The sequence below is a fragment of the Salvelinus alpinus genome, chromosome 17 (genome assembly GCF_045679555.1).
Source record: "Salvelinus alpinus chromosome 17, SLU_Salpinus.1, whole genome shotgun sequence".
NCBI lineage: Eukaryota > Metazoa > Chordata > Actinopteri > Salmoniformes > Salmonidae > Salvelinus > Salvelinus alpinus.
In genome coordinates, this window is record NC_092102.1 from 17,551,207 (window position 1) to 17,571,684 (window position 20,478).

At 45.0% G+C, this 20,478-nt stretch overlaps 1 protein-coding gene across 1 annotated transcript; it reads right to left on the reverse strand.

Annotated features, from left to right (window-relative positions):
- Positions 1 to 343: 343 nt before the first annotated feature.
- olfml3a (olfactomedin-like 3a) lies at positions 344 to 5,814 on the reverse strand. The gene is made up of 3 exons (XM_071347649.1): positions 5,490 to 5,814; positions 3,411 to 3,717; positions 344 to 1,398 (listed from the first exon to the last, which is right to left on the reverse strand). Exons 1-3 carry the CDS (start codon positions 5,598 to 5,600, stop codon positions 614 to 616), a joined length of 1,203 nt encoding a protein of 400 aa, XP_071203750.1. The 5' UTR covers positions 5,601 to 5,814; the 3' UTR covers positions 344 to 613.
- Between the last annotated feature and the right edge of the window lie 14,664 nt (positions 5,815 to 20,478).

Below are 20,478 nucleotides of genomic sequence, written 5' to 3' on the forward strand. Positions count from 1 at the left end.
GGTGGCACACGTAATATTTGTTTTGTATTTATGTAAGATTTCTCCTCTGTAAAGTTTTTGTGACATTATATTTTTCTCTGATTGTGCAGATGAACTTAGAATTTAGCCGGAGACTGTCAATTTCACGACTACTTATGTCAAAGTGAACAACAAAGGGAGCAAGCAGCAGGGAAGAGTAAATTGGGTTAACTAAAACAAGTGGAATGCAAATAGCCAAATTAAATCTTGAGGAGAGCTGGAGCATACATTCCATCAAGGCATTCAATTATACACCGTTTCTGATCTCTGCCCTGAATAAATCCAGTTGTTGCAGACATATTACGATTCCAATCTAATTCAGAGCTCCATTCAACATAAACTTTATATCAAACTGGGGTAGCAATAATATGTTTGATGACGGGCACCTACAGTACAGTAATTCAATGCATTATTTCAAGTAAAAAATACAGAGGTACATTTTCCTGTAGAGACAATGTATACAGTATGGACAGTGGGGTGAGTGGTATCAAAAAACAAATATATGTCTCCAGTGATAGTCTTCATATTAGAATGTTTTCCGGCCATTTCTCTGACTAAAATGTTATTTGACTAAAATGCCCACTAGTCCATCCACTTAAACCATTAGCTTCCTCTTCATGGACAGTTTGTAAAGGATCAGGTAGCCGTCGTCCCAGGCATAGATCTGTTTCTCCTGAGGGTTGTACTTAAGGCTGGCGTGGACTCCATACCTCCTGGGGAAATACAGTAGCGGAGCCTCCTCATTGGTCACCATATCGTTTACGTCAAACACACACTGAACACGAGAGCGACTAGGCTCCCTAGTGTTGTAGACCACATAGACCGTCCCACAGACCACGAAGGCTGCCTCCGCGTTCTCCTGGGGACACTGTGTATCCCACATCTGCTCGATATCCAGGCTGTCTGGGTCCATCTTAGCCAGGTTGATGGACTCACTCTCCCTGGTGGTGTAAAGGGCCCAGAGGCCTTCCTCATCGGCAGCCAGGTCCACAGCAGTCTCTGGGTTGAGGCTGTAGACGGGTCTATGGTCTGCCACCTCCACTGGGAACACAGCACTGTCTGTCACTGTGCCATTCGCCAGGTCATACTTAATCACCTGGAGCTCGCCGGCCCCCTCCGTCACGTAGTAGGCATAGCCGTTATAGACGGCACCTCCGGTGCCAGTCCACAGAGAGGGCAGTCTTATAGGTCTGCTGTGGGCCACTCCTGGGGAGGATGAGAAGTCGAGAACAGAGCTGAACTGGTACACGGTGTCCTCTGCCGTGCCGTTGAAGACGTAGACCTTAGAGGTCCTGGCGTCTTTAGTCCACATGCCCTTGGGGCTGCCCATCCTCTTCAGGATCTTCATGGCTCTGATGCTGGAGATGATGTCTATACAATCTGTTGATAGAGAAATGGAGATGGTATCGTGAAAAGCCGTTTTCATGAGTGGTCTTAATAACATTGTCAGATGTAATGAAAAATCTGGTAATTATGAAGACGTTTGTGGACAGTATACTGTATAAAATGACAACAGATAATTATTATAACATATAAAATATTACTATTATAAATGTTAATGGTCTATTTGTAGTTTTTAAAATCAAAGATGAGTTCCGGCTGGTGAGTTCTAGACGTAAAATAGTAATTGTAAATCCGGGACACTCAAATTAGTATGATATGTTACGTTTAGTATGGTTACATAGGAAAGATGTTTACTTATAATGCAAATGTCTATCAGCCCAAAGGTTGCAAGTTTGAATCTCATCATGGAAATTTTAGCAACTTTTCAACTGCTTACTACTTTTTAGCTACTTCGCAAGTACTTAGAATATTAGCCAACCCTTCCCCTAACCCTAACTTTAACCCTTTAACCTAATTCCTAAACTTAACCCTAATCTTAACTCGAACCCATAACCCTAACCCCTAGCCTAGCTAACATTAGCCATCCTGCTAACATTAGCCACCTAGCTAGAATTCGTCAAATATCATGCATTTTGCAAATTCGTAACATGCGGTATTGTACGTTTTACAAATTCGTAACATATAATACAAATTGTAATTCGTAACGTATCATTGTCAGATGTGATGGACATCCACAGATGAATACATACCATACGAAACATTATCATACTAAATGGAGTGTCTCGGATTTACTTACAGAATACTACTAAATGCTCTGAGACCAGGTTGGTTGGCATCCAGGTATCCAGTTCACATTTCCTTCTTGTGTTGCGTTAGCATGCCTCTGCATTGTCCTTGCCCACCTGAAACATGTTTTGATGTCTACTTCAACATGCAGGGCACATAATGTACCCCGCAGGCTGCAGCAGGCTATTTCAATGCAGTCCAAATTAAAATGAACTCAACACAATCAAAGGGAAGTGGAAGAAACAGCTACATTGTGCTTTGGAAAATGGGAAAGATGAGTGACACACAGATATGCTGAAGTATAGCAAAGTGGTCTTTTCTTCCAAGAGCCTTTTGCTGATAAAAAGTAAATTTTAGCTCTGAAGACAACAGAGAGACTTCCTCTCAATCAGGATAGAGTGTGTCTAAATCATTGACAATGGGGGGGTGCTGTTCCGTATGCATGGAACACTCCTTGAATATGGACTTTCAAAATATTGCCACTGACCTGAGGTCAGCATCTGGTTCCCCCTTTCAGGTAGAGTAAGAGCTCCTGGTAAACACTTTACATTAATGTTATAACTGTTTATTTGAGATTTATACACAAATAATTAACAGTTTATAAACTACTTCTAAACCTTTTATAAAACTTTTTTTATGTTAATGTATTACCGAAACTCCTGATCACTGAGGAGGGTTATGCAGATGCTGAAATTCTTAGTGAGACGTCTGTTTGCTCTGTGTTTTACATGAGGTTATACAGTTGACTAAATGAACCTACTGTCTGTGAAATAGAACTTTGAATCGCAACATTATTTGTACCAACCCGCTGTGAGTCACGTTGTAGGTAGTAAAGCCAGACTACCCGTGTCCATGAAGTACAAATAGGAGACTGGTTCCCCCCCTGAAATAAATGACTCAAAGCCAACTAGCGATAAATCTATAGGAAAATAAAATTAATGACTAGCCTACCCACTGATTAAAAATGTAGCACTAAATTGCAAAAAAAAATAACTTGAAACAAATCATTGTTTCCTGCCTCTTTTCCTGTGGAATGGGTTTTCAGGGGAGGACACCAACTGCCAAGAGTGGTAAAGAGCTTACTGTAAGCCTAAAAATACTGTAACCATGCTCCATAAGCCAACAGGTCTCCCTTAGCCAAGTCTCTTTCAGGCAGGGAAATTAAGGCACTAGATCAAAGGCAGTCATCCTGTACAGGACGTCAGAGTTCTACGCCTCACGCTCCCCCCAACTCCCCATACACTGCTCCTCTCTCTACTCACCCAAGACTCTGGAGTACCCATCTTCCTCTCCCCCTTTCTTCCTCTCCTTCACCCGCTCCTTCACCTCCAGGTCCACATCCACCATTCTGTCTGCCTGGTTCACACAGGGCCTAGCGGGGTTTTGGGTTTCGATGTAGTCCATCTCTCTCTCGACGCGGTCCACTCGTACCCCTGTCCCCTCCAGGTCTTGTCGCAGGGTACCGTGGTCCTGGTTTAGTCCCTTTATAAACTCAGCAGTCTGCTTCTTGAAGTGCCGCAGCTCTGTGTTGTAGCGGTTCGACTGCTCGTGCCATATGAGCATACGATCCTGGGGGAGCATAATGTGTTATCGAGGACGTTGATTTGGTGTGTGGCCGATGATTGAGGATTAAATGTTGGGTGAATGTAATTGTCCTAGTATCAGACTCTAGTTCGCTCCAAACGCACAGGTCTTAGGCACAAGGACAACACTATGGACAGAGTTCTGAGAAAACTGTATCAGGTGTTGGTGTTTGAACGTGTGTCAAACCAGGGTCATCGTGATCATTTATCGTGGCAGCACCCATCACCCATCACCCATCAGCACCCATCAACATCAATTCCACCATCAAAACCTCACAAGAAGAAACAAGTGTGTTGTTTATCCTCACAATGTTGTTCAGTGATCTGGTTCAGTGACAGTGAACCACAGAGGTTGACTCATACTAAGATTGACAAAAGGTCAAATAGCGGGTGCTTATATATACGTAGCTTATACTGTGTATTTATATATAAATATATATATATAAGTGTGTAACCTGGACAAGTGTGTGGAAAGGAGACACCCTCGCAAACTGTGGTTACGCCAATGGATCATGTCATCGAGAGAGGTTGAGAATGAAAAGGAATAACAACTGATTATTTCTCCTCTGTCTAAGACCCACAGTTTAATTTTCTCTCTTTTACTTGAGTGAGTCCTTGGTTGAATTGGAATAAAAATACTAAACGAAAATAACTTTCTGAATTGACTTATTCTAATTAGTAAGAGTCGAGCCAGCGGCACCATGGGAGGGATATTTTAAAAAAGATCAAAAGAACAGGAGGGAGCAGGAAGATTTGAATGATAAACCAATTATTCATTTCAGTCAAGTAAATGTTATTTGTATTCTCAAACTATTTCCAAAATTTTTGGGGTGCTATATTCGAAAATGCCTCGAAAGAGGAAACTGATGACATGGTCATAATGAATGGATAGATTGGTGCATATAAATGACTGCATTCTGGACTCTTGATTACTGTAGCTAATAATACTGTAGGATCTAAAACAGACAGAACGGAGCTGCATTCCACTACTTGGACACCTCATCACACTCAACATATACTGTAAGCAAACTTGGCATAATCAGTATAGAATAGCTGCAATATAGGAGGTGTAGAATACACTCCCAAAACCTGGCATATTATATTTGACTAAATGAATATTGTACAGTGCCTCAGACAGCATTTTCATTTGGCCAAGAGAAATTGCAAGGCACACTTGTTCTTGCTTATTCTAAAGAATATGATTTTGCCATTATCGTTTTTTTGTCAGTAAGTGCTGTAAATGTTCCTATTGTTTTCATTATCAATGTGTTGTTATCTTTGCGCCTCATGAAGAGTTTCACACTGCTTGGTGTGTATTCTGAGAAGGGGAAAGAGAATAGGAGAAGTACTCAGGCATAGATACGACAGCTCACGGCCACTGATATTCTCTAAGGGCCTTAGCCAGAGAAGTTGATGAGTCGAACAGAGATTGTATTAATTTGATTGCTTTAGTCAACACATAAAAATATAGAAATAAAAAGAAACCTTGCAGGCAGACACTGAGCGCGAACTAAAGTTTTGCAGAATGTCAGAGATAAAGCCTGACACATGGCCTTGATTTTCTGTCCTTGATTTCACAGTAACTGCTGTTTGCTGTTCTTTCAGAAGGATGTTGTCTCACTAGCATTCAAAAAGAAAACTTGATTCACCATAGTTGCATCATTGATTTGATTCTTGTTCCTTGCCTATAACTTTTCCTACACCACTTTAGGTGGAGTTGTGCGATGTAAAACGGTTGTTTAGGAGTTTGTCTCTTACCTCAATGGCAAGGAATCTGTTCTCCAGATAATCCATGAGACCCTGGTAGTAATACTGACCGTTGGTGAGGACTAGGACTAAGGAGAGGAGGAAGGGGACAGCCGTTGTCATGGTTGATAGATCCAAGGGACAGTCTGGGCGTCCTGTACGTAAGTCCAGGTAGCAGAAATACTTCCTCCTGTCTGGTCCGGTCTCCTTGTGGTCTACTTATGGTTGGTTTCCTACAGAGTGTGAGTGTGAGTGAATAACTGTGTGTTGAAGTGTGTGTGTGTGTGTGTGTGTGTGTGTGTGTGTGTGTGTGTGTGTGTGTGTGTGTGTGTGTGTGTGTGTGTGTGTGTGTGTGTGTGTGTGTGTGGAGGTAGAGAGAGAGAGAGAGAGAGAGAGAGAGAGAGAGAGAGAGAGAGAGAGAGAGAGAGAGAGAGAGAGAGAGAGAGAGAGAGAGAGAGAGAGAGAGAGAGAGAGAGAGAGAGAGAGAGAGAGAGAGAGAGAGAGAGAGAGAGAGAGAGAGAGAGAGAGAGAGAGAGAGAAGGGCCAGGTTCTTGGGTTTCAAACTCTTTGGCTCGCTCACGTAGCTGGAATGTTTTCACGAACTCCCAGGGAGGAGCCTTGTCCTCTAGCCCCTTTCTGTCCTCAAAAAGTGAATGCACTGTTGTACTGGACACTGAGCAACACTGTGTATGTGTGTGTACATGTGCGTGTGTACGCGAGTGTGTACGTGCGTGAGTGTGTACGTATGTGGGTGGGTGCGCCCGTGCATGACTGTTGACCGAGAGATAGACAGTTGTTTATGGATTTGCGGCTGGAGTACAATCAAATCCCTTTCACGTAGTCTCAGAGTATATAGTATATATTCTGTCTTTGTCTATGTTTTAGCTCACAATCTCAATCACTTCCACAACTTCTCTTTAAACATTCCTTTGCAAAAGAAAATCCTGCCAATGTAACGATGTTCGTCTGAGGAAGGAGTAGACCAAAGCGCAGCGTGGTACGTGTTCATGATGTTTATTATCACCTGAACACTGAAACAAAAACAAAAGTGGAACAAAACGCAACAGTTCTGTCAGGTACTCATACAAAACAGAAAACAACTACCCACAAACCACAGGTGGGAAAAGGCTACCTAAGTATGGTTCTCAATCAGAGACAACGATAGACAGCTGCCTCTGATTGAGAACCACACCCGGCCAAACACACAGAAAAAGAAAACATAGAATACACAACATAGAATGCCCACCCCAACTCACGCCCTGACCAAACCAAAAATAGAGACATAAAAAGGATCTCTAAGGTCAGGGCGTGACAGTACCCCCCCCCCCCCCCCACCCCCCCCAAAGGTGCGGACTCCGGCCGCAAAACCTAAAGCTATAGGGGAGGGTCTGGGTGGGCATCTATCCGCGGTGGCGGCTCTGGCGCGGGACGTGGACCCCGCTCCACCTTAGGCTTGGCCCACTTAGGTGGCGCCTCTGGCAGCTCCGGACAGGAGGGTGACTCTGGCAGCTCCGGACAGGAGGGCGACTCTGGCAGCTCCGGACAGGAGGGCGACTCCGGCAGCTCCGGGCTGGAGGGCGACTCCGACGGCTCCGGGCTGGAGGGCGACTCCGGCGGCTCCGGACAGGAGGGAGACTCTGGAGGCTCCGGACAGGAGGGAGACTCTGGAGGCACCGGACTGGGGATCGTCGCTGGAGGCTCCGGACTGGGGATCGACGCTGAAGGCTCCGGACTGGGGATCGTCGCTGGAGACTCCGGACTGGGGATCGTCGCTGGAGGCTCCGGACTGAAGGGCGTCACTGGAGTGGAGAGACACACAGGAGGCTTCGTGCCATGGATAATCACTGGAGGCTTCTTGCCATGGATCATCACTGGAGGCTTCGTGCCATGATCATCACTGGAGGCTTCTTGCCATGGATCATCACTGGAGGCTTCTTGCCATGGATCATCACTGGAGGTGTATTGCCATGGATCATCACTGGAGGCTTCATGCCATGGATCATCACTGGAGGCTTCGTGCCATGGATCATCACTGGAGGCTTCTTACCATGGATCATCACTGGAGGCTTCGTGCCATGGATCATCACTGGAGGCTTCTTGCCATGGATCATCACTGGAGGCTTCGTGCCATGGATCATCACTGGAGGCTTCTTGCCATGGATCATCATTGGAGGCTTCGTGCCATGGATCACCACTGGAGGCTTCTTGCCATGGATCACGACTTGAGTGGAGAGACACACAGGAGGCCTGGCTCTGGGAGAAGGCACAGGACTCACCAGGCTGGGGAGACATGCAGGAGGGTTAGGGCTTAGCACAGGCACAGGACTCACCAGGCTGGGGAGACATGCAGGCCTCTTCCTTGGCCGAGGCACCGGATACACTGGGCCGCGGAGGCGCACTGGCGGTCTCGAGCGCAGAGCTAGCACAACTCGTCCTGGCTGGATACCCCTTGTAGCCCGGCAAGTGCGGGGAGCTGGAACAGGCCGCACTGGGCTGTGCTGGCGAACTGGGGACACCGTGCGTAGGGCTGGTGCAGGATAACCTGGGCCGAGGAGACGCACTGGAGGCCAGATGCGCTGAGCCGGCACCATCCCTCCTGGCTCGATGCCCACTCTAGCCCGGCCGATGCGAGGAGCTTCAATGTAGCGCACCAGGCTATGAGTCCGCACTGGGGACACCTTGCGCGTCACCGCATAACACGGTGCCTGCCCGGTCACTCTCTCCCCACGGCAAACACGAGGAGTTGGCTCAGGTCTATGACCTGACTCCGCCAATCTACCCGTGTGCCGCCCCCCAAAAAAATTCTGGGTGCTGCCTCTCGTGCACGTTTCCTTGAGCCAACTGCTCGTAGTGTCGCCGCTCCACCTTAGCTGCCTCCAGCTCCTCTTTAGGACGGCGATACTCTCCCGTCTGTGCCCAGGGTCCCTTGCCGTCCAGGATTTCCTCCCATGTCCAGGAGTCCTGAATCCTCTGCTCCTCCATACCACACTGCTTGGTCCGTTGGTGGTGGGTAGTTCTGTAACGATCTTCTTCGTCTGATGAAGAGTAGTCAGGATCGGACCAATACGCAACAGTTCTGTCAGGTACTCATACAAAACATAAAACAACTACCCACAAACCACAGGTGGGAAAAGGCTACCTAAGTATGGTTCTCAATCAGAGACAACGATAGACAGCTGCCTCTGATTGAGAACCACACCCGGCCAAACACACAGAAAAAGAAAACATAGAACACACAACATAGAATGCCCACCCCAACTCACGCCCTGACCAAACCAAAAATAGAGACATAAAAAGGATCTCTAAGGTCAGGGAGTGACAGCCAAACTCTATGGTCAAAGGTCATGAAGCAATACTTGACTGTGGTGTACATCATCCAATCTAATTTATTTCAAACACAGATACAGTAAATGCTTCACATGCAAATCTTTATAAATCCAAGGTATTTCATCATCCTCATCATATTCAAAAGCAATATTCCAAACCTGTGTTAATAATGTGCTTATCTCTATAGATCCTTAAATAACAGCAGGGAGTCTAAAGATAAGCCCACTGCAAACCAGGACACAGGAAAATTAAATAAAACACTATTATTATTACACATTATTTCAAAGCTTAAACAAAATGTAATTCACTTACAGTATATCGCCATCATACGAAGCCTCAACTCTGGTGGGCCCACACATGCTGGCTTATGAAATCAAATCAAATGTTATTTGTCACATGAACCGAATACAACAGGTTACAACCTTACAGTGAAATGCTTACTTACAAGCCCTTAATTTAACCAACAATGCAGTTTTAAGACAAAATAAGTGTTAAGAAAGTATTTACTAAATATACTGAAGTAAACAATAAATAAATAAAAATAGTAACAAGGCTATATACAGGGGGTACCGGTACAGAGTCAATGTGCGGGGGCACCGGTTAGTCGAGGTAACTGAGGTAATATGTACATGTAGGTAGAGGTAAAGTGACTATGCATAGATAATAAACAGAGAGTAGCAGCAGTGTAAAAATGGGGCAGGGGGTGGTCAATGCAAATAGTCCGGGTAGCCATTTGGTTAGCTGTTCAGGAGTCTAATGGCTTGGGGGTAGAAGCTCTTAAGAAGACTTTTGGACCTAGACTTGATGCTCCGGTACCGCTTGCCATGCGGTAGCAGAGAGAACAGTCTATGACTAGGGTGGCTGGAGTCTTTGACAATTTTTAGGGCATTCCTCTGACACCGCCTGGTATAGAGGTCCTGGACGGCAGGAAGCTTATCCCCAGTGATGTACTGGACCGTACACACTACCCTCTGTAGTGCCTGGAGGTTAGAGGCCGAGCAGTTGCCATACCAGGCAGTAATGCAACCAGTCAGGATGCTCTCGATGGTGCAGTTATAGAACTTTTTGAGGATCTGAGGACCCATGCCAAATCTTTTCAGCCTCCTGAGGGGGCGTTGTCGTGCCCTGTTCATGACTGTCTTGGTGTGTTTGGACCAAGACAGCTGGTTGGTGATGTGAACACCAAGGAACTTGAAGCTCTCAACCTGCTCCACTACAGCCCTGTCGATGAGAATGGGGGCGTGCTCGGCCCTCCTTTTCCTGTAGTCCACAATCATCTCATTTGTCTTGATCACATTGAGGGAGAGGTTGTTATCCTGGCACCACAAGGCCATGTCTCTGACCTCCTCCCTATAGGCTGTCTCATTGTTGTCGGTGATCAGGCCTACCACTGTTGTGTCGTTGGCAAACTTACTGATGGTGTTGGAGTTGTGCTTGGCCATGCAGTCATGGGTGAACAGGGAGTACAGAAGGGGACTGAGCACACACCCCTGCGGGGCCCTCGTTGTTGAGGATCAGCGTGGCATATGTGTTGTTACCTACCCTTACCACCTGGTGGTGGCCCGTCAGAAAGTCCAGGATCCAGTTGCAGAGGGAGGTGTTTAGTCCCAGGGTCCTTAGCTTAGTGATGAGCTTTGAGGGCACTATGGTGTTGAACGCTGAGCTGTAGTCAATGAATAGCATTCTCACGTAGGTGTTCCTTTTGTCCAGGTGGGAAAGGGCAGTGTGGAGTGCAATAGATATCGCATCATCTGTGGATCTGTTGGGGCGGTCTAGGGTTTCTGGGATAATGGTGTTGATGTGAGCCATGACCAAACTTTCAAAGCACTTCATGTCTACATACGTGAGTGCTACGGGTCGGTAGTCATTTAGGCAGGTTACCTTGGTATTCTTGGGCACAAGGACTATGGTGGTCTGCTTGAAACATGTTGGTATTACAGACAGGGTCAGGGACAGGTTGAAAATGTCAGTGAAGACACTTGCCAGTTGGTCAGCGCATGCTCGGAATACACGTCCTGGTAATCCATCTGGCCCTGCAGCCTTGTGAATGTTAACCTGTTTAAAGGTCTTACTCACATCAGCTACGGAGAGCGTGATCACACAGTCGTACGGAACAGCTGGTGCTCTCATGCTTGCTTCAGTGTTGCTTGCCTCAAAGCGCGTATATGAGTCATTTAGCTCATCTGGTAGGCTTGTGTCACTGGGCAGCTCACGGCTGTGCTTCACTTTGTGGCCCGTAATAGTTTGCAAGCGCTGCCACATCCGACGAGCGTCGGAACCGGTGTAGTAGGATTTAATCTTAGTCCTGTATTGACACTTTGCCTGTTTGATGGTTCGTCTGAGGGCATAGCGGGATTTCTTAAAAGAGTCCAGGTTACAGCTCTACCCTTTAGCTCAGTGCGGATGTTGCATGTAATCCATGGCTTCTGGTTGGGTTATGTACGTACAGTCACTGTGGGAACGACGTCATCGATGCACTTATTGATGAAGCCAGTGACTGGTGTGGTGTACTCCTCAATGCCATCGGAAGAATTAGGAAAATATTCCAGTCTGTGCTAGCAAAACAGTTCTGTAGTTTAGCATCTGTATCATCTGACCACTTCCATATTTTGTGAGTCACTGGTACTTCCTGCATTAGTTTTTGCTTGTAAGCAGGAAGCAGGAGGATAGAGTTATGGTCAGATTTGCCAAATGGAGGACGAGGGAGAGCTTTGTACGCGTCTCTCTGTGTGGAGTAAATGTGGTCTAGAGTTTTTTTCCCTCTGGTTGCACATGTAACATGCTGAAATGAGGTAAAAAACGGATTTAAGTTTCCCTGTATTAAAGTCCCCGGCCACTATGAGCACCGCCTCTGGATGAGCATTTTCTTGTTTGCTTATGGCCTTATACAGCTGGTTGAGGGCGGTCTTAGTGCCAGCATCGGTTTGTGGTGGTAAATAGATGAAAACTCTCTTGGTAAATAGTGTGGTCTAAAGCTTATCATGAGATACTCTCTCAAATGAGCAAAACGTAGAGACTTAATATTAGATTTCGTGCACCAGCTTTTATTTACAAATATACACAGACCGCCACCCCTTGTCTTACTGGAGGCAGTTGTTCTATGTTGCAGATGCACGGAATGTTGACAGCATATTGTTCCCTTCCACACCGTTAATGAGATTACCCAACACCTCTCTCCCACTTAAAGGCGATTACATTGCTCTGATTTTAGAGAGACGAGCAGGTACAATACACTTTGAGTCACTGGTCACATGCTGTATTTCATCGCACAGATAAGTATGGAGGGATAAGTACATATCAGGCCTCAATGGAGCAGGGATGGAGTGTGAAGGGATGGACAGATGGAAGGGTGGAGAGATGGAGGGATAAAGAGATGCATGTGTAACATGAGCCAACTTTGTGATATGGTAATTTGCTCAAGCAGGAGTGACCCCTTCTGGAAACATCTGGATATAGCTATGAGGCACACCTGAATGTACCTGCATAGAATGTTGTATTTATGTCTTCAATCCCAGTTGCATATCACATGCAGCTCTCCCCCAAGCTACCTTTAACACTGCTAACAACTACATCTAACAGACCCTCTATACCAGCCCAACCTGGTCTCAGAGCATTTCATATTATTATGTAAGTAAATCCAAGACATTTTGTTTGATATGTTACATCTCGTATGGTACTGTATGTATCAGTGGCCGTTGGTGCCGTTTAATATGAGGGAGGATGATAAAAAGATGTGTGAGCATGGCCTTATTTCTATTATAGCATATTGGATGACTGTCACTCATATTCCATTCACCTCAATGTAACATTGATAGGTTTAGGCTACTACGTGATACGACAAGTTTCCCTGTACCCATCATGAGGTTGCTAGAACCTAGCCTATGAATGAAAGTTTACAACGCAAGTGCACCTGTTGAGAGAATTTTGAGTAATCAAGGTGACAGACAGTTACACATTCAATACTGCCTTGCACACGGTTGCCTGCATCTAGCTAATCTAGGGTGTAATCATTTCTGTCCTCCGGCTACACCATGGTGCTAACCTACAGAGTGCTGCTAAGACTACTGTAGACCATTGCAAAACATAGTGTTTTAATCTATTACTTGGTGCATGTGAATATATTTAGTATAGTTGTATCTAAAAAGGAAAACTTTTTTCATGTTTCACAATTTTTATTTTAATGAAATTCACTGAGGAGGATGGTCCGTCCCTTCCTCCTCTGAGCAGCCTCCACTGGTATGTATTAATTTGTGGACGTAAATCACTCATTTTGTATGATATGTTACGAATTACAATCCGTATTAGGAAAGGGGGATACCTAGTCAGTTGTACAACTGAATGCATTCAACTGTAATGTGTCCAACCCCTCTGTATGTTACAGATTTGCAATACGCATGATATGTCATGAATTCTAGCTAGGCTAGGGGTTAGGGTTAAGATTAGGGTTAAATTTAGGATTTAGGTTAAAAGGTTAAGGTTAGGGTTAGGGGAAGTGTTAGTTAAAGGGTTAAGGTTAGGGTTAGGGGAAGTGTTAGCTAAAGGGTTAAGTTTAGGGTTAGGGGAAGTGTTAGTTAAAGGGTTAAGTTTAGGGTTAGGGTTAGCTAACATGCCGAGTAGTTGCAAAGTAGCTAGAAAGTAGTAAGTAGTTGAAAAGTTGCTAATTAGCTCAAATGCTAAAGTTGTCCATGATGAGATTTGAACGCGTTATATGCCCACCCATCCACCCTGACCAACTACCTTACTTTCATTGTTGCCTTAAGTAACCATCTGTCTTATGTACCATACCAAACGTAACTTATCATACTCATTTGAGTGTCCCAGAATTACGTTTACTATGTTACTTCTAGGGTAGCCCACTGTTATTTGAGGACACACATCTGGCTGATTGTCTGGCTAGTTTACTCACTGTGTCTGAAATGGCACCCTATTCACTATATACTGTATACACAGTAGTATTACTTTACTTGAGGGTGGCAGGTAGCCTAGCGGTTAGATTGAGACACCCCCACTCTCTCTGAGGGTGTCTCAGTGGGAATTGGGATGTGCAAAAAACCTATTGAAACACATGAAACAGGACAAATATAAGCATCCACCAAATTATTATTATAAACTTGCGTACCAAATAGGGAACAGGGTCCTATTTTGGATGCATCCACTGTGTTTATCCCCCTGGGTTGTATGTGGCTCTGTTTAATTATAGCATATGATTGATGTGAATCATTCGATTGTAATATCGTTTTTTTGTGTGTGTGTGTGCGTGTGTGTGTGTGTGTATCTGTGTGTCTGTGTGTGTGTCTGGGGTCTATTTTGATATTTTTTTCATAATCTGCATAGTTGAGTCATTGATTGGTTTGATGTGATCATAGGGCAACCATTAATAATTCATTAGAGTCTGTTTAGTAGAGGCATATTACAAGAACCTATTACCCCCTGGCTGGGTGCAGATGAGTGCTGAATACGAGAGATTTATTACCAGCTGAGAAGTGGTTTGTATACCCAAGTGCTTCAGTATATTCTGATCTGGATTGTTTGCCCCTTCTGTGCATGAATGGGTTCTACTAAGGGGACATGACAGGCCCTAACCCTAGCCATCTCCCTGTGCATGAATGTGGTAGATTAGATTTATCTCCATGCACCTTACACTGCTCTCCACTAGATGACAGTAAAGGTTTGACTGAGTATTGGTTGACCTGATGTGTGACAACAAGGCAAGAAGACAGGACTTCAGTGTCACGTTCTGACCTTAGTTCCTTTTGTATGTCTTTATTTTAGTTTGGTCAGGGCGTGAGTTGGGGTGGGCATTCTATGTTGTTTTTCTATGTTTTGTTCTAGTCGTTATATTTCTATGTGTTTGGCCTAGTATGGTTCTCAATCAGAGGCAGGTGTCGTTCGTTGTCTCTGATTGAGAATCATACTTAGGTAGCCTGTTTTCCCACTATGGGTTGTGGGTAGTTATTTTCTGTTTAGTGTTTTTGTTGGCACCTTACAGAACTGTTCGTTTGTCGGTTTGTTGTTTTTGTTCAGTATTCATTCTTTATTAAATTATTATGAATACGTACCACGCTGCACTTTGGTCCTCTTCTCCTTCCACCAACGACAACCGTTACATTCAGTGTAAAAATAATCTGGTGTTTTGGCTGTTGAACAATAATTGTTCTAATCAGATGAAATAGAAAGATTAAAGATGGAGTTTAAGAAATGCTCTGTGATTGGGTAGACCTATGTCTTCAGACCGCGTTTGCAGCCTTGACTGTAACCATACCAAAAGTCATAAAATGTTTTGTTATATACACCATTTCCTTCTACTACCCCCACTACGATCACTTGCGCACCATATTGAATAAGCTACTGTTAAGAGTAGGCATACTATTGGAGAATAACAAGAGAATGTGTGTGCATTATTTATTTTTTACCTTTATTTAACTAGTCAATTAAGAACAAATTCTTATTTACAATGACGGCCTACACCGGCCAACGCTGGGCCAATTGTGCACCGCTCTATGGGACTCCCAATCACAGCCGGTTGTGATACAGCCTGGATTCAAACCAGGGCGTCTGTAGCGACACCTCTAGCACTGAGATGCAGTGCCTTAGACCGCTGCGCCACTCAGGAGCCAGGTATGAGAGAGAGTTATATACAATTGGTCATGTGTATGTATGTTGATCGATGCACTTACCCTCGCACAAGGCCCTAAGAGCCACTAATAAAAAGACAACCCTCTCTCCCACAACACAACCAAAACCAAACACAACACACTGACAAACATTAAGGAAACATTCTTTATTGGCCTTACATATTGATTGAGTGGATCAGAAAACACGACCACCTAGTGCCAGGTCGTATAATATAGCAGGCCGTTACGAGGAGCAGCCGTAAATCCTTTGGACTCTTGTAAATAGCTTTAATACACCCAAGGCGCCAAATCACTTGACCTGCGTTAGCCCCGCAGTTTGGGAGCTTTCTGGCTGACTGAGTGCTCTGGAGCCAGCCCCTCTCCTCCCATTCTCTGGCTGTCAGTCCAGGTAATAGTCAAGGCCTTATTAGTAACATGCTCTCTCTGGGCTTATTTTCCCTGGCTCCAACCTCAGGGGCACTCGTGCATTTAATCAGTCACTGAGAGGCAAGGAGAGAGGCAAGGCGGCTGCTTCTCTGACCCCTGGTGCCCCTGTCTCTCGCTCTCTCGCTCTCTCTCTCTCTGAGTCTCTCTTTCTTTCCCTCACTCTGTATCTCCAGTCTGGCCTCAGAGCCATACTAAACATACTTTACGTATTTTGTGGGTTTTGGGTCACGTCGGGGACAACTGTAGAATTTTAGCTAACCCAATTCCCCTAACAGGCTATGTAAATGATCCTAACCTTTGTCTTTAGTTCACCTTATCACCAACGTAATTCTCCTTTGTTGTTACGATGCATATTTTGCTGGGTGGCCTATGCCCATATTAGAAATGCTGGTATGTCTATTTTGTGTATATTTTTCCAAATGGTAAAAGAAAACCAGTCTAAACATTCACCTTCGTTTTGGTGTTACTACTACTGTGAGCCATTGCATGTGCTTAGCTTGCTGAGCCGTTGAAGCCTATAAGACTAAGAGGCTGTGGACAGGACAGCTGCTCAGAGCAGAGGGGAAAAACACTGACAAAGCAGCATTTATCCACGACGCGCGCCGAGCGCTGCGCACGGATCCAGCAACAGCAGCTTGACCACTGGAAATAAAGACACAGTATGTGAGAATATCCAAGGAAATGCCGTCAGAGCCAGTTGTCCCGAGACAGGAGCACACAGCTGTTAGCCATACCCTCTCTCTCGCTCTCGCTCTCTCTCGCTCCCACTTTCTCTCTCTCTCTCCCTGTCTCTCGTTCTCTCTCTCTCTCTCTCTCTCTCTCTCTCTCTCTCTCTCTCTCTCTCTCTCTCTCTCTCACTCTCTAACTCTATGCTCTACTGTACTGCATGTTACAGCCTTTGGCATGGCTGGGAATCAAAAACAACGTCAGTATCAAAGCCAACTGTGTCTGTTGAACCTCACAGATGTTTTCTAGGGTAATTCATATTAGGGGGAAGCAGAGTGGTGTGAATTACTGTACAAGAAGCATTTACAGTCAGTCTAAACAGCTGTAAACTACACTGAATTGCTACATGATAGGTTTACTACAAGTGCATGGGCGAGATGAATAGATGTAACAGAGGTGATTCTGTAAATCAAACTCATATGACTAGTAACCTTACCTGACACCTGAAGTGTGTTAGTGCTCCAAGATAATGCCTAGGCTTTAACTCAGCAGGCTAACACAGTCTTGTGATGCGCAGGAGACCTTGGCCACATAGACATTGACCTTAATGAAGTTATCACATCAATACGGTTTTGTGATGCATCTATGTGATGCATCTATGTGCAACACAATGCAGCTTTAAATGAGAGTGTTCCCAGGTCTCCCTCTCACCCTCTTACAAGTCTGCTTGACATGTTTCAGCATTGTTCTTGTTGCTGTTTCTCCCCTGGGAGCTGAGCGAGTGGGGAAACATGAGCAGGGGGCGGACCTAGCTGTCCATACCATTATATCACACAAAGCACTCATTACAGGAGAACTCCCATCTCCTCCTATACCAGCAGAACATGTCACCTCACGTTCCCCTCCGCCTGTTCCAAGCATCTCACCGCAGCTCGTCCCCACAGCGCTCATCCTCAGGACCTCCTTGGCACGGCTCTCTGTTCCTTACTATGATTCACCTGAGTGAAATGCCTCAAACTCTGATTAATGACGGCTTTATGGGTGCCAGGTAGGTTGTGAAATTAACAGGGTTGTATATTTATGGGCAAGGCTGCCTCTTCCTGTAAGCAGAATGAGACGTGCAGAAAGGTCTTGAGAGGTCCAAATCCTGAGAGAGGTTAGTCTTGCTTGCCAGACTGCATGTTCTCAATGTCTTTCTCCTGAGCTACGGCTGGGCCTAGGTAGGAATCTCTTATCTGAACACCAGTGTCACAACAACAGCATCCCTGTAGACTGGTCTGGAGTAGAAGACGCGGGGAGAGAGAGACTTGTCAGCAGCTGCTTTAGCCTGTTGGACGGTGTGGAATACCTCTGTCATAGCCTACCTAATGGTAATTGCCAGGAGCGCTAAGAGCCCAGTGTCTTGTCTGTCTTGTCTGTTTATAGGGGACAGATCATCTCTATAGGGGACACATCATCCTTAAAGGGGACACATATTTATAGGGGACACATCATCTCTATAGGGGACACATCATCCTTAAAGGGGACACATATTTATAGGGGACACATCATCTCTATAGGGGACACATCATCCTTAAAGGGGACACATATTTATAGGGGACACATCATCTCTATAGGGGACACATCATCCTTAAAGGGGACACATATTTATTGGGGACACATCATCTCTATAGGGGACACATCATCCTTAAAGGGGACACATATTTATAGGGGACACATCATCTCTATAGGGGACACATCATCCTTAAAGGGGACACATATTTATAGGGGACACATCATCTCTATAGGGGACACATCATCCTTAAAGGGGACACATATTTATAGGGGACACATCATCTCAACGATGGGTGTGATTGTGGAAAGACAGACAGAAGCTTGGTTTCTCCTGCTAGGGTTCAGACTGCTTTAGCATATGGGAGCTACGTAGATCAGAGTGCTGCAAACTAAGTGAGCAAAAAAGAGAGAGAGAGAGAGAGACTGGGAAAGAGAGAGAGAGTCGGGGAGAAAGAGAGAGAGAGAAAGTGTTAGGGAGAGATGCCGCCCGCCCGCCACAGCCAGTCAGACTGTCTGGCTGCACAAGGATCTCCAGCACTCAGCGTCATATGATTCCCGGGTCAAAGGTTATCCCTACTGATGAATATCGGTCTGAAGCCAGTCTCTTGCTCCTCGCACACAAAAGAAAGGGAGTTGTTTTCACTCCCAGGGTCTGGAAAGTTTATTTCAGGAATTCATTCTGCCAGCATGAGACTGTAAACCTGTCTGAAGCCAGGAGAGTTATGTCCACAAATATGATATTATTTTCTAAAGTTTTATCATCCTGCCAAGAGATCTAGACAGTCTTTTTCATATAAATACATCGATTTATATCCAAAAGGACTCATCCCACACCCTATCGCACTAGAGTTCATGTCTTAGCCAGCCTCGCTGAGATACTGTATGTAAACCGCTACGAACAGAATAATCACAAGGGTATTTAAAAAACACTGTCAACAGGATTTCAACTAAAAGCTTCTGAAAGATTACAGCGTCTCCGCAAGTGACTTCTGATGTATGGGATAAGACATGTAAAAATGGATGGTAGAGCAGCTAGGGCATTTATGGGGCTAGATCAGACTCAGGTTGGACATACAGTATATACAATCACGACAGCTTTGATTTTTAGGACTGAAATACTATTGCTGATTCATTACCCCCTCTGGACTAGAGTGAAAATGGTGGTATTCATTTGGGCAAACGTATCAACATTTTGTGCAACGGAAAACAAGTGTTTCTTATTGGACAAGTTCAGATAGTACCTCCATGTTTCAGCCCATTTTCTTCTGTTTCGTGCCTAGTGAACACAACCCTGTTCTTGTCCGACTCTAGGCCCAGGATGATGGGAGCTCCCTATGGACTAGTTTCAGATTCCCCCATCTCCATCTCTCCATTCCTTCTCCCATCCCATTAGAGGCAGAAGCATCGCCATCACATAGCATAGGTTAGCCTTTCCCCCCGGCCCAAAATCAAACCTGAGAAGGAATGAATGGTGCTCACAAATTTTAACGAGGCAGAGTGTTGCCAGGTTTAACGTTTGCAGTTTATTAACACGGTAACAAGGAGAGGAGTGAGTGATGGCGGGTTGAGGGAGATGGCAGGAAGGCTGTACAAATCCACGCCAAGCCCAGTCCACATTCCATCACCATCCGGAGAAGGAGAACTCTAGTTGGATTGTTGACAGTGAACTTTCTGGAGGAGTGTAGTGGCAACATATCAACCAGCTCATATAACTTTCACTCACTTTTGCCCTCTTTCCTGTAGCTGCTCAGTGATTCTGTAAGTCATTTACACCAAAATATAATAGGAAATCGGCCCAATATAGGTACTATCTAACACATTATGGGATGCAAGACAAATACAGAAAGCCATAAAAGACCAATGACTGGCAATGAGTCACAAGGACAAGGACCGTTCGTCACCTATAGTTATGGTTTTGTCTAGTTCCCAGTTTGTTCCAGAGACATTCCCCATGTACTGGGCACAGGCGTCAATTCATTGTCTATTCCACATTGGTTCAATGTAATTTCATTGAAATTACGTTGATTCAACCAGTGGGCAAGGACCCCTTGTTACTGAGCCCATCAAGGCCCTGAATGGTGAACCACTGATCCATTCACTGCTCTTTGTCATGTTGGCACGGTTAGGGACACCCATACACAGCTCTTAACATAGTGTTTTCAACTTACATATTTGACATACAGTGCATTCAGAAGTATTCAGACTCCTTGACTTCTTCCCCATTTTGTTACGTTACAGCCTTATTCTAAAATTGATTACATGTATTTTTTCCCTCATCAATCTACACACAATACCCCATAACGACAAAGCGAAAAACAAGTTTTCAGAAATGTTTGCAAATGTATTATAGGTAAAGAACAGAAATACCTTATTTACATAAGTATTCAGATTTT